Below are 14,450 nucleotides of genomic sequence, written 5' to 3' on the forward strand. Positions count from 1 at the left end.
TCACTTCAAGCGCAGAAGATGATTTGTGAATTCTGTACAGTAAATAACAGGACTACAGGGAGAAATGGATCACATGTGGAAAAAGAAAAATTCTATTGTGTTGGTGTTCCCATAAAGCCTTAACTGCTACCCAGAGGAAAATATATGGTTTGTCATCCCATTATTGTCTGTTAACTTCTATCAACTCTGAGTGGTGGAAAAGGGCTGCAGGGTTTCTCTTCTCCACTGCGGTGCCCTCACTTAATAGGAAATGAAAACGTGGTAGATGAATGCTGCTGCTGTGTTATGAAACATCCCAGACCTGGAGAGAACAACATCTGCATCCTATCCTGCTTATTGATGCAGACAAATTGACACTAGATCGAGTCCTGCATTGTTTGATGTGTGTGTTGATGCAAACCATCTACTGTCACTTTAGGCAGTCCACTGCCACCGGGAACAGTACAAGAACTGAGAAAAAGCTACTTGTGAATAAATCAAATTCAAAATTGAGATAAGAAAAGGTCTGTATGTGTAAAGTACACCGTCTATTCATATTCACAATTGAAAAGTGATATATTGGAACTCAGCATTTCATGTCACACTTATGTACATCCAGGACCGTTTTATTCATATGTCTGTAATATGACTGACATAAACAAACATTTAACAGCATCGGAAAGTATATCAAGCTAAAAGTATTACGTGTTGTATCTAATGTGACTATTAAACATGTTAATTAGTTTGAGACTGACAGGAGGTTGCCCAGATTGTGCTTTTAACAATATGTTGAAACATCTGCAATGATTAGTGATGCGGCTGAGCCATGTTTATATTGATGGTGTGTGATGAGGGCCACTGGTCTGGAGTCCACTGTTATTGATCAAGGTCAGTCCTCTAGACTCTGGAACTCAGTGGGCCAACCAAACAAAGTGGGAAGACATTGATTATATCTACCACGCAATTCATAGTGCACAGCCCACAGACAGAGTTGGTACATGGTTCTGATTGCATGGAGCTCACCATGTGTGTTAATAAACACAACATATGTGTGAGTTAGCGACCTTTCATTTCAATGCTTCCATATTTAAGTTATTTAACTAACAAGCGCTATATAAATTAAATGCATTATATTTATTTATTTTTTAATTTAATAAGCACATTAATATAAACATATCTGTAAATGTGCCAGAGTTAGCCAAGAGGCTATTTTTCATCTGTAGTCCCAAGAGGCAGATGTTATGAAACAAATCTAAAAACATAAGATTACATATGTACAAACAAGCAAAATAAAATACGGGAGAACTATGTTAAAATGGACAGAATAAAAACATCCATGTCAGAGACACAAAACATAAAAGCATACAGAGTAAATTAAATATATAACCACAGACAGGTAAACAACAACAAAAGACATACATGCAGGTGGAGTGAATGGTCGACCAGCAAAGTCAAGACATACAGAGACCTAAAAACAGACAGTCAACAACTGACAGACAGACAGTAATTATTATTAAAAAGCTCAATTGTTAGGACATCTCACCAAATATGATATAATTCAACAGTATACATTGAGGCCGTCCCTTTTGATTATCAATGTCACATGTTTACAAAAAAAACAAAACGTAATTAGTTGTAACGCCATAGACATTTAACAGTCAAAACAAGATGAATAATAATAATAATTTCATATGCCGGACTAATCCGTTATGTCATGTTAACTTGACAAGAAATTCCAGACGCACTTTTACAAATTCCACTTTCTTGCCTTCGACCACATCCTCCACGGCCTTCCTCTGAACATCGTTTCTCAGTTGTCGTGGAGGTGGTTCAGTTGCACAGAAGTTGTGGTTTTCAGACGCGGCTTCATTTTAAAATGGCGTATGGAAACACTGGGTTCCCCCGTGATTCTAGACAAGGCTTCTGAGCTGGGGAGGAGCGATCAATACTACCAGCCTGCAGATGATTTCACACATATTTCAACAAGTAACAATTTTGGTAAAGCACTCAGCTGCAGTCCCATACATTACATGGGCCTGTTTTGTTGTTTAAAGAGTGTCATGGAAGCATAATCCTCTGAATAAATAATTTAGTGTAGTGTTCATGTTCATGCATAAGAAACATACTTTTGGCAAAATCATGCTCCAGTGTTCTCAACTCCATTAATTTCCCACTTCTCTCTCACACTGGCCTTCTAAATTGCGGTGGTGTTGCTATGGTAACACTCGTTTCTTGCCTCTCTCCGACCTCACAAAGCAGCTTCCCTAAACCTTAATGAATGATGGAACGTTGTTTTCCCTCTTAAACACAATCATAAGCTGCAAATGATTTTTTCTTTCATAAGCCGTTATGCTGAACTTGATTGCATGAAGGCGTTTGCAGACCCGCATATTCAAACTGCAATAATAATGGGCAGATATGTACGCCATGTGTCGGTGAAATGGATGGTATTTCCATGCTAGGATTGGTATTATTGATTAGTTTATAATCCCTGTGTGTTGTGCACTAAAATAATAGTTAGATGATTCGTGCAGCCTTTTCAATAAACCTACCACAGGCCATGTATTATTCATCTTTTAAAATTAATATAAGATTGATGGATCCTGGCATTACCCACAGTATAAGAATTAATAGCATTATTATTAGGATAATGTAATTACAGGATATTGAGAGCTGGTGTGGCCGCTACTGTCTCTTTAAGAATGATATGTTTGGGTTATGAATGGCCTTTGTGTGCGCTCCCGTACCGTTATAACAGGTGGAAACAGTTTAAGAAGCATCTTTATTACACATATTAATTGTCCTATCTTGTCTGTGAGTGTCTCACTTATATTTTCCATTCAACTGATAGGTAAGACTCGCCCTCTGGCATCTCAGCACTACAGTGTGAAGTCCATTACCATGCATTTAGAAACCCGCTGTCAGATCATATTTTTGTCAGCCCAGACCACCCAGCGATCCGTGGCGCGTGTCATCGCCCTGACTTATAGGGCTCGGTGAGGAGGCTGTGTTTGTCCATTTTCTTTGATCTGATTTTCAAACGGGGTGCTAAAAGCATTTCCTTGTGTTTGTGCCTTATTTTTTTTCCCAGTTATTTTCTTCTGAAAAGGCTTCCATCTATTCATTTCTGACATGCAAATAAATTATATATAGTGCAATTGCAGCAACAAATGCAAGATAATATGAAACAAAGCCTCCTACCTAATACATGACAGGAGAAGTGGAAATAAAGTAAATATGGTGCAGTCAATTTTATTGATGAACAGACCAGTAAGTAAGCATTTTTTTTTTTTTCAGGAATAGCATTAAAGAAAGGAGTTCTTCACCACATTATGGAGTGCAAGGACTACTAGCTGCTCTATACCATGAATGTTATGCAGTTCTGTCCTTCACGGTTGAATCCATCTACAAACATATGTCATCATCCAGCAACAAACACGCAAAGTGAAGGGAAACAGGCCACAGCAGAGGTTGAAGAAGTATACAGAAAGCTATTAAGAAACATAACCTTTCCTCCATTACAATACATATTTCATCAGACTAAATCTACAAAAAACATAGGCTCAAACTCTAAAACTATACGTAAGATACCTAGAGTATTTACCTGGAATATAAAATAATTCATGTGGATATGGACATATGACTAGATTGAGTTATGCCATGCGTGTTCAGAGTTTGTAGGCTGACTTATACACAATTATATATACTTTTATGAACCTAGCCTGTGAAACAGTTTGTTTAAATCATTTTAGAATGGAAAGGATAATTGTGACTTTTTTTTTTTTTACCATTAGAATAAACTAACATTGATTTTTAAGTGACATCCCATGTCCAAGAATATGATTTATAATACACCAACAACAACAAGTGGATGTCTGGCCAAAAGTAGAAAAGATCAAACGCTGCATTCGGCTCTGATAGACCACTGGACGAGAGGAGATGCTTGAAAAAATAGAGAAGCACAGCACTTCATCTCTTCAAATCTTTGATATCTAAGGCCTCAGGTATTTCATAAAAATTCAGTATCCAAGTCCCGATTCCAGAATTTCATCTTCTTTGTTCACGCTCATGCCTGAAATGTGTGCTGCTGCCTAATGTCTGACCGATGTGTCTGTGTGTGCTTTCTGCCTGTACGTTATGCTGCTTTATTTTGTATAAACAGAGAGGAAGTCCCATGACAATAGTACAATACAAAAGAGTCCTAAACATCCTTAAGAAATACCCTTTTTTAGCAATCACAAAAAAGTGTTTGAGTGTCTAATTAAGCTACCGTACGGTTACAAATCCATGGAATGTTTCTTTGTCCCTTGTACAGATGCCGAGGCAAAATTGATTCAGAAAAAATTGGTCCATCTTCTCCAGCATGTCACAAAGCCTCGAGTTAAAAAACATTTTTTTCAGATTTGTCAGGAAATATTACAACCACAACACAAATCATCAGTGTCTCGAACTGTTCTCAATATCCGAACATGAGCATTACTGTATATGATGCATGAACATGAAATATTATCCCTGAAAGAACACCGCCCTCACCACCACCATGGTTCCATCTCATCTCACTGTGCTTTCCAAGCATTTCTCAATCTGAGAAATGAAAAAATAAATGTTGTTTGTCAAAGGTTACGTCTTTACTTTTAGTCCTCATGCCTGATGATCTTGTAGGTGACCCAGTAGAAGATATTAAAGATGAGGAACGCCATAGGAAAGGCGGCCCTGGAGATGGTGTCTATCCTCTTAGCCCTGTCCACAAACTTCTTCTTCATGGTGTCGATGTCCTTAGGGGCTGATGGCTGAGGGTTTGCAGCTGGAGCGGCGTTCTTAACAGCTGAGCCATCCTTCGTTGGCACACACTGACTCATATTGTAGCCAGCAAAATTAAAGCGGCCGTCGCGCATATCATCATCCTGATAAAAAAACACATGCATTTGTGGACAGAATGAACTTACTTGGTCTATTAAATGCAGCTCTTCTTACTGGCCGCTCTGTCAGTGTTGCTGTTAGCAATGTGAACATGAACACTAATCATGAGATAACGTTTTTAAATTAAAATAGATCACCTGATGTACTTTAATGATAAAACACAGAGCGACTGCTTGGGGAATTAATATTGATTTGAGCTAAAAGCGCCGGAATGCTTATATTCTTACTATGACAATGTTTAGCCAATATAACGTTAAGCAGATATAATGCAAATATTGAAACTGAAAATGACAAAAGTCGACGGTATGCTGGCCATGGCATCGCCAAGTTATTTGGATACATAATTTGGAAGCCTGTGCCAAATGTTGAGCCTATTGACCTGGTATGTAGATGTTGAGATATTTCACTGTGCAAGGGAAAGATTTGACCTTTGACCTGGCAAGTCAGATAATCACCAAAGTGATTCCTGTTCTTCCTCTGGGGACCACGAATGCCTGTACAATGTCCCATTCTGGACCAAAGTGGTGCAGCCAACAGATGGATGTTTCTGTCGGCACTTAATGTGGCTAGAAAGTTTGTAAAGATTTTGAAGGCCTACCTTGTGATTCCTCCTTTGTCGTCGCCTCAGGCGAAGGAACTCTTTCTGTTGCCTGGAGACAAAATTAACCCCAGCATATTCTAGCAATGCAGCAAATACAAACAGCAGACACACAGCCATCCAGATATCAATGGCTTTCACGTAAGAGACCTGGAAGAGAAAACAGGTTTCCAAGGTGACATCATCCGCCAACAGTTCAACTATAGTAGGAATTCATGCTTTAACTTGAAAAATTGGAAGATTTTTAATTCCAAGCCCTAGATCGGTAAGATTTACCTACGTTCTCTCTCTTTATCTTGCTCATTATGTTAGTTAACCAAGATTTCTAAATGTCTGTACTTATATGTAATGTTTGCTCACAAATGTATCGGAGCTGCCAGTAATATCCGTGATTGTGTTGCCATAAACAGCAGGAAATAATTGCTTACAGAGAACGGTATTATTAGTTTGTAACTCTGGCACTGTTTTTGTTATGTTTCTTTTGAGAAAGTGAGGATGAAGCTGACATTATTTACTGTTCATCAGTGTGACCACCTAACTCCATGACGACTCATTAGCATGCGGAGAAAACAACTCCGCTTTTCGAGGGAGGTTAAGGCATATTAAGTTATTGTTTTCTTGAATCTGAGCTCTCAAAGGCTTCTGTTTAATTATTTATCAGCATGCGTGTCTTTTATGTGAAAATCTCTGACGTTTGCCGAGGCATTCGGTGCTCAGGTGCAGACTGCTGCGTGGTGAGTGATTGATCATCAAGATCTTCTTCTCGTTGCCTGTAGTACCCTTCACAAAATGTGCACGGCAATTCGCCCTGATTGAAGATAAGCTACCACAGACGACCAGTGCTGTGGGCAATGTACACACTTTAGATGGCAGCGTCTTCGTGGCTGTAACGAAAATGTCGAATGCAGTGAATTGCACAAAGCAGGTCGGAAAGCGTTGCTCACTTATGATTTAATCATCCCTGAAATAAGATCTTTCATAATATGTTCCAACATTGGAGGTTTTTATGTGATTTTACATGATTGAGACCTAAAGATTGGAAACAAGCACAAGGCTTTCTAGACCTGCAAATTCAAAACGTATGCTCCTGGTTCACCTTTGGAAGAGAAGCTCTGGAGCCAGAGCTTTGGGTAGTCATGGTTAGCACAGTGGTGATGCCCAGCGCCACTCTGGCTGGAGCAGCGTCCATATTGATCCAAAAAGACACCCATGAGAGGATGACAATGAGGAGGGAAGGAATGTACATCTGGATCAGGTAGTACCCCATCTGTCTCTCCAGATGAAATTTGACTTCTATACAGGTGAATTTACCTGAAAACACAAAAACAATTCAGCTTCCACAGCAGGAGAAACGTTAGTGTGTGAAATACAAGCAGCATGTGGTTGTGTGTGTGTGTGTGTCCTCTGACCAGTGTTGTAGTGTTTAGTGCAGTATCCCAGCTCCTTCTCCTCCTTCATAATGAATTGAGGCAGCGTGAGCCCGTCTGACACCTGCACCGCACCGTTCTCCAGCCACTCGAAGACCAAGTCATTCATGGTGTAGCCGACTGGTGACAGAAAGGAATTTGTGAATCGATATCTGGACATGCGAGTGTGGAAAGCGCAGGGATTTTTTTTTTTTTAAAAAGGCGAAAAACACAGACGAAGGCAATGCTTACAACTTTCCAGTTGCATGGTACAAGTTTGGACATCCATCGGAAAGTTCTTCAGATCCATCGGGCAAGACAGAATGAGAGTCAACCTAGGATGCGAGACAAAGTCACTCAATAAGATGCAGCGAACACGCCGATGAATATATTTGTTTTTTTACATTTTGAAGCAGTGGAACATTAATTGACAATAATTTGCTTGCAGTTGGTACTTCTTTGGTAATCCCTGTATCGTGTGCCTCTTTCTCCTGTGCGATAGATAGCCTCTGACATATCATGTAGGATTCCCTTCAGCAGGTTCCTATCACACTTTCATTACTGCCAGTTATTGTCTCGGTGATGCATTGTGGTCTACAGTCCGCTCACCCTGTCATTCCTCTCATGAATGGAGAGAGTGGCAAACCACCTTTCATCTCTCCCGTTGACCCACTCGGCCTCCACACCTGCACCTCTCTAAATGGACTCAAAATGGATCTACTTCATATTGCGTCGTCGCAGAAAGAATTGAATGCTGCATGGGATTGAAGTTGTATAGAAATGAAATAAAACATATTTTCATATCTTGTAACATTTGAGTTTTGCTCAAATGTAACATGCATTCAACAATTAATCAGACACATCTATCTGCACTACTTGCTTTCTGCACTACATCCCCATTTCACTGTTGTTGTTGTTGTTGTTGTTTATATTGTACATACATGTTGATATTGTTGTCTTTAATGTCTTTATATTTATCCTGTTATTTGTAATTTAAATATGTATGTACGATGAGAGCGTTCAAATTCCATTGTATGTGCACACCTACATGGCCAATAAAGCTGATTCTGATTCTGATTCTGATTCTGATTCTTGCCGGCATGTTTCAGAGTCTTCCACAATGCTTTTTTATGTAGTACAAAAAAAAAATGGACCAACATGATGAAGGATCTCCATTTTTATATTCGCTTTGGATTCTCAACGATTTCCCCGAGATTAACTTTCCCTATTGCAATCAGTATTCTTTTATTAAAAATTGACACCGCATTCGGGGATACACTGTACTTCCGTGAATCGTGACATTTCAAAGGAGTGATTATAATGAGATAAAAATCCATTTAAAACTATATCGTTTAGATTGGCACTCTTTGATGTAAGGAAATGTAAGAAAAGCAATGAGTGAACATGTCCTGGGGTGAGCTACGCATCAGAGCTTTGGTTCTCAGCTGCATCACTTTATTCTCTCAGAACAGATTCCAACCTCAGCTGCAGACCTACAATGTCAAATGGTGTAAACGAGGGCTTCATCTGACAATTTCTTTCATTATGAACTAATCTGATGATTATCTTCTCAAATAATCCCTTCACCCGTATACCACCAGCAGGGGAAAATCCTAGAGCCCAGTGTGATGACATGTAACATGTGGTTTGGTCTTTACCAACAGTCTAAAACCCCAAAGCTTCCCATTTCTTACCATGAAGATAACAAATCAAGAAGAGTCATTTGTTTATTTCTGTTGTCGTTTACCACAACACATGCAACACTTCACCTGATACTGTAGAGGACAGTCCCATCCTTGAAGATCCGCAGCAGCTTGTTGTCTGTGGTGACATCATGGAAGTTGGCCCCTTTCTCGTTGGCAAAGAAGAGGTCGGGCTTCCATATGGAGTCCAACATGGACGGGTCCAGGTCGAGGGAGGAATCTGGGTATTTACTATACGCCAGCCGAGGGTCATTCCACTTCTGCCGCAGGAAGATATTCACTCTGTAATCCTGCAGAGATGACAAGCAGCTTTGCATATTTTGTAATGCAGTGATTGGGGTTATGAGAAAGCAGTCATCGGTATCGGCTTTAAATATGAAATATCCATCTTTTGATGAGGTAAAATGAAAACATTGCATCTTCATGATGTACAAATGTAAAAGAAATGCATTTATCGTAGACTAAATTATCATAATAACAAGCATCTGTACCAAATGTAACACCTAAATGTTCACATGTATTTTCATGAATGGTAGAAGTACATTTTCTCTCAATACTGTACATAAGTACTATTCGGAAGTATTTGTACTTCACTTGAGTATTTCCATGTTATGGTTCTTATTATTTATACTTTCCCAGATCATCTTTAAAAAAGTGATGCATTTAAATAAGGTTATTTACCAAACAGTAGAGTGGTTCTAATGAACTCTACTTTAACCAACTTCAACATTGAAATGCGCTGAATGCAAAATAGTAATGGAATAATATAAAATATACAAGAATTATCAGGAAAGTTACACGAGTAGCCTACTAAAACTTTAAGTACATTTTTCTGAAATTACTTTTTACCTTACATTGTCACATTCACCCAATTACAACTGTTGTGATAATACAAACATATTTTTAAAAAGACATGTCATCCAGCAACACTAGGTTTCTTTAATATTACATGTTATACTCCAGTTTGATAATGACCTATTGTTATATTATTTTATGAACTATAATTATGTAAAAGATATCATAGAAGCTAATGGTGGATTTATAAGATGAAGTGGCTGATGAGGGAAACTCTGACAGTGCAGTTAGTATCAGTTAGAGTCACAAAGCTCAGTTGCTCAGAGTAATTGACATGTCATGATGATGAGAGGCCCTTATGTTGTTTGACATTTCATCAGAGTATTGGCGGTTCCAAATATTTGCATGCTTGTCTAAAGCTGTGTAATTCCCTGGCAATCTTATGAGCTTCAGCTCCTGCGCAAATTAACATCCTTCATTCACAATCTAAGTAGTTATTATTACTCATTATGAATCCTTTGATCGTGATGAGTTTCGATGCAGCCTGGCAGGTTTTTGTATTTTTACCCCGTAAGCAGCTGGATGTTTTCACAGATCACAGATTGTGGATCAGCTGAGACCCGCCACCCATCGTTAGCGGTTGCACTTTAAGTGACTTACGGGTTGGGATTTATTCTCTTCATTATTGAACCTGGAATAACTCATGCATCACAGAGGAGACCAATACTTGTTTGGGTAGCCAGAGAACATATTTAGCATCTACAATGTCTGTGTTCTCCATTGGAAACCGCCAATAGACACTTTGTAATGGCAAAAAGAAAAGTGTTTGACAGGGGAAGACGCAGCAATGGTCAACGTTTAAAACAAGGTAGATTAGGTAAAGAAACAAAAATGATTGAAGTCTTGGGTCAAGAGTCAGGACTTCAGACCATGTGCATAATGTTCAACTCACCATTGTAGTTTCTGCTATAGAACCAAAGCTGTTGATAAATATGTTGCAGGTAACATTAACTGGTGGACCTGCAGATTGAGGGATAGATAACACATTGTGCAGAAATCAGCCAAAATGCCAGAGGAACTCACCAAAGTTGTCTCTGTGACAGAGAAGAAACTGTTGATACAAATCTTGCATGTGTAACATTTACGTGGAGACCCGTGAAACGGAATGACAATGACAGGAAAAAGGCCTGAAACCACATCATCAAGGACGACAGTTCGGAGCAGTGAAGAAGTTTCATCAAGAAATTTGCGTCTGTTGGTTTATAAGCTGCTGTTTCACTGTTTGTGTCAACATGCATTGTCAACAAACACCGGCTTTATGTTTTCCTTCTTCTTTTATAGGAGCTCCAGGAGTGGATGGTGACAGTTTGCATGCTTTGGGAAACCAGACGCAAAAGATCATACACATATATAAAGTATATTAACATATATATCGCTGAATGTTATTAGAATGCAGTTGTACTAAAATAAATGTCATAATTGGTAATGGCATCAGACTGTGTCAGCAATTATGCAATGATCCTTTGTGTGGTGATCTTTTTTGGTTAACACACTAAACTTTTCTTTTTGCCGAATAATTGATTAGTCGAAGAACAGTAAATTAACCCGCAACTATTTTGATAGTCGCTTAATTGTAATAAACAAAAATTCTGAATATATCCCTGGTACTTGCTTATAAATTGGGAGTATTTTCTTAATCTTCTATAATATATCGTAAATATCTTCCAGTTCTGGAACAAGCAATTCCAATATTTCTGAACGTACTAAATGATTAATCAATGATTCAAGAAAAAAATATACAGGTTATCCATGAATTTACTAGTATCAAATCAGATCATTTTCCTCCCAACACTGGGAGCAGCATGCTATAATGACTTCTTGTGGCCTAAACTGGCATCTCTTTGCAAGGCGTGACAGTTTTAAACTCTCTTTTCCCTATCCGGTAAGTGAAGCTGTAAACCCTCCATAGTGCCCTTCCCCTGTGCTTTCCTCATCAATATTGCATGGCACTTGGTATTAATATTTGCCTCAGTTTGTCGTCAGGTGGCTACATTTAACAGCAGTAGCAGAAAAATAAATCAGTACCTCCTCACAACAAACTCAGCAAGGAAATCTAGGTCAGCCTTCAGAAACACAGTTCAACACTCTCTTCAAAGTATGACGAGCAGGTTTGCAACCAGAATCCTCTGTTTACGTCGCTGTGGGTTCAGGCAATGTGTGAGATGATTAATTTTATAATACAGAGAGAATACAAATACAAACACATTAAAATGGTGCTCAATGCCTTTTAATCCAGGTGTGCTCATCCTCTCTTCATCGAAAATAGTTGCTTTCACTTCATCCCTCCCCTGAAAACGCCAGACGGTGTTAATCAGGCTGTCCTCCTCCCATCTCATGTCCATTTCAGCAGTCTTGTCAACATCTTCCTTTTTCTTTACCAGACGGAGAGGAAATATCTGGGCCATGTGTTTCTGAATCCTGTTCATATCAAACCCTGTGCTACACTGTCTTGGCTGCTGCAATAACTCCCCAACCAACAAATCCCAGTCCACCTGACCCAGCTTGGAGTGGGCCTGAGCCCCCAGCGGACCGCCCTCTCCCCACTCAGCTCCATTCCAGTGACAGATGCTGTGTCTGTCCCCAGAATCACGGCATCAACAACAGAGGAAGTCAGTAGCCTGCAGCTTTGCCACGGGGGCATCAATCATCACTTAGCCCGTCATGGTGGCATCCCCATCTGCAACTGTGATATTTACAAGCCTTTTTTTGGGGTTTCCTAATTATGTCTTATTAGAGATACAGATTCTTTCTGACATGCTTTTACCAAATTAAAACACGTGTGTGGTGTTCCAATTTATTTTAAGCCAGGACAACAATGTCACTGTCAACTGAAGTGATTGATTGTTCTTATCAGAGGACTGGCAGCCTGGTATCTTAGCATCAGCCGACTGTCAATGGATCTCCAGATAAGTAATAATGTCAACGTCTGTGTTCAGGAGGAGGTGGATAATGTATTCTGCACGCATGCTCACTCATACTCATACTCATACTCATACTCATCACTCATTCTGTGTTTCTGTGGTTTTGTTGTAAAGGTGAGACTTTGTGTAAGATGAGGTGTATGAAAATATCCAAAAAAAACAAAGTTAATGATAAACAAACCTTTAAAATTCGGTCTTATTCGCGCATCATACCCGGACGTGCGACCCATGAGTGAGTCTAGAAAGTCTGATGGAGACATGTTGGCGGATGACCTGGAATCGTGCTCCTTGGCATCCACAACTCTGGAACACACAGTGAGAGAGAGAGAGAGAGAGAGAGAGAGAGAGAGAGAGAGAGAGAGAGAGAGAGAGAGAGAGAGATATCACATTATCAGACTGAAGTCCCGGCTGAAAAGCAGGAGTTAAACCTTATCTATCGCCTGACAGCTGCCTGGGAGTGATGGGCAAGCACAGGGAAAACTGTAAAATGCGTTTCAAACGAATTTTGCGTGACTTCGACATCGGAGGCGTTTTTCTTTTCACGAGAAAGAGCTATATTTTGTCAGATCATACGAGATTACTGCACATTATATCACAACATGCTGTACAGTTGTTGTTATTGTGGCTCGAGAGAATACATAATAATACTACTACGTGCGTAAATATCACAATAAAGTAATGTGCGACAGGCAGAAAACAAGCATCATGATGGATATTATATATTTTGACATATCGGCTATCATGAGGACCAAATGGTGCTCACAAAAAAAAACAGTTGAAAATGCAGAGCAACTTTAGTTAATCGTAATCGAATCAGCTCTCAAGCAATTAACAACTTAGTCCGTGAAAGAAGTCACTGCCCATTTCATGGTGTTTCTTATAATCTTATTATTTGACTGAATTATCTTATTATCGGAACTTGAGACGGGCGAAATGATTCGTTTTCAGTCTATAAAATAATATATATTTGGAAAATATATTGGCCTACCTGAAGTTGTTTGTCTCCATGACATATGTAAATAAAGCTGCCAAAACCTTAATAAAGGACCGATTCATTCCTGGTGGGTTTCCCATGTGCTCACTTTTTCATTTCTTCCATATGTTGACATTGGTCAAACACATAATCCAAATATGGGTGCCGCTTTCTTCCTGACCAAGTCGTGGGCGTTTAGGTGTTCTTGTGTCACACAAGAATACAGGAGACATTCCTCAACGCAGCCACGAATCATAGTTTAGTTTGACGAAACTCTGACTCCCCCAAAAAACCTGATTTCTCGAAGCGGAGGTGTGAAGAAACATCAGTCCTGTGGTCGGACGCCGAGAGGGTGAAACTCCAAAAACGCATCGCCTGGAAGCTTTTTGCGTGGGCTCAAAAAAGAGCTCCCGCTGTGAAGAAAACCCCGGCGGCCCGTGTTGTTACTTATGAAGTGAAATCTTTCGCAGGTGGAGGATCGTCCTCTGTTGAGGAATGGGAGGGGACCGCCTTTTCTCATTTCAGCATTTGGACAGCTCCCGGCTCCATTACGCGCAAGCGCGAGGCTTAAAAGTGGATGGACGTGAGTTGGTTTTCAATAAGTCCAATATACAAAGGAGGTAATAATCAGAAAACGCATTCAAACATGTTCTTCAGTGTCTGTTACATAACGAAAGGTGTCAATTTTAAGTGCTACATGCGTTCGTCTCACGGCAGCGCGCGCAGCTGCGCATCATGGATCAACTGTATTTAGTAAGTTCCATGTTTCCCAGTGGCCTAATTAAGTACACGCAATTACATGGATAATGTGGTCTAATCTAAATATTTATCTTAAAACATGAGTGGGAGCCATACTTAACGTACATTCAGAGATGACAATTGAAAAAAAAAAAGAGATTCACAATGGGTCTATAACATAAGATTGACTGAGTTACTCTGACCCCATTTGCTCCCATCCTTGTCTGTTTAGAGCAACCTACATCTTCACAGAGATATGAAAAGTGTAAACAAAGGACACACAAGCGAGAAGCCGCTGGGAGAGTATTTGGTACCCTGGTTGCCCTGGAAACAGATTTCCGAGGCATCATTGGAAAT

The 14,450-nt window shown here is 39.6% G+C and overlaps 1 protein-coding gene across 2 annotated transcripts; it reads right to left on the reverse strand.

The window, feature by feature from the left end:
* Nucleotides 1-4,613: 4,613 nt before the first annotated feature.
* On the reverse strand, nucleotides 4,614-13,456 carry glra2 (glycine receptor, alpha 2). 2 transcript variants are annotated; one of them, XM_034561676.1, is made up of 9 exons: nucleotides 13,371-13,456; nucleotides 12,564-12,685; nucleotides 10,354-10,421; nucleotides 8,673-8,896; nucleotides 7,156-7,238; nucleotides 6,907-7,044; nucleotides 6,594-6,808; nucleotides 5,498-5,647; nucleotides 4,614-4,883 (listed from the first exon to the last, which is right to left on the reverse strand). In XM_034561676.1, the coding sequence occupies exons 1-9, from the start codon at nucleotides 13,454-13,456 to the stop codon at nucleotides 4,614-4,616; spliced, it is 1,356 nt and encodes a 451-aa protein (XP_034417567.1). The 2 variants fall into 2 exon arrangements, with proteins under 2 accessions (XP_034417567.1, XP_034417569.1); XM_034561678.1 differs by lacking the exon at nucleotides 13,371-13,456 and having other exon boundaries at nucleotides 4,614-4,891; nucleotides 5,482-5,647; nucleotides 12,564-12,642.
* Nucleotides 13,457-14,450: the final 994 nt, after the last annotated feature.

The sequence above is a fragment of the Cyclopterus lumpus genome, chromosome 21 (assembly GCF_009769545.1).
Source record: "Cyclopterus lumpus isolate fCycLum1 chromosome 21, fCycLum1.pri, whole genome shotgun sequence".
NCBI classification, from domain to species: Eukaryota; Metazoa; Chordata; class Actinopteri; order Perciformes; family Cyclopteridae; genus Cyclopterus; species Cyclopterus lumpus.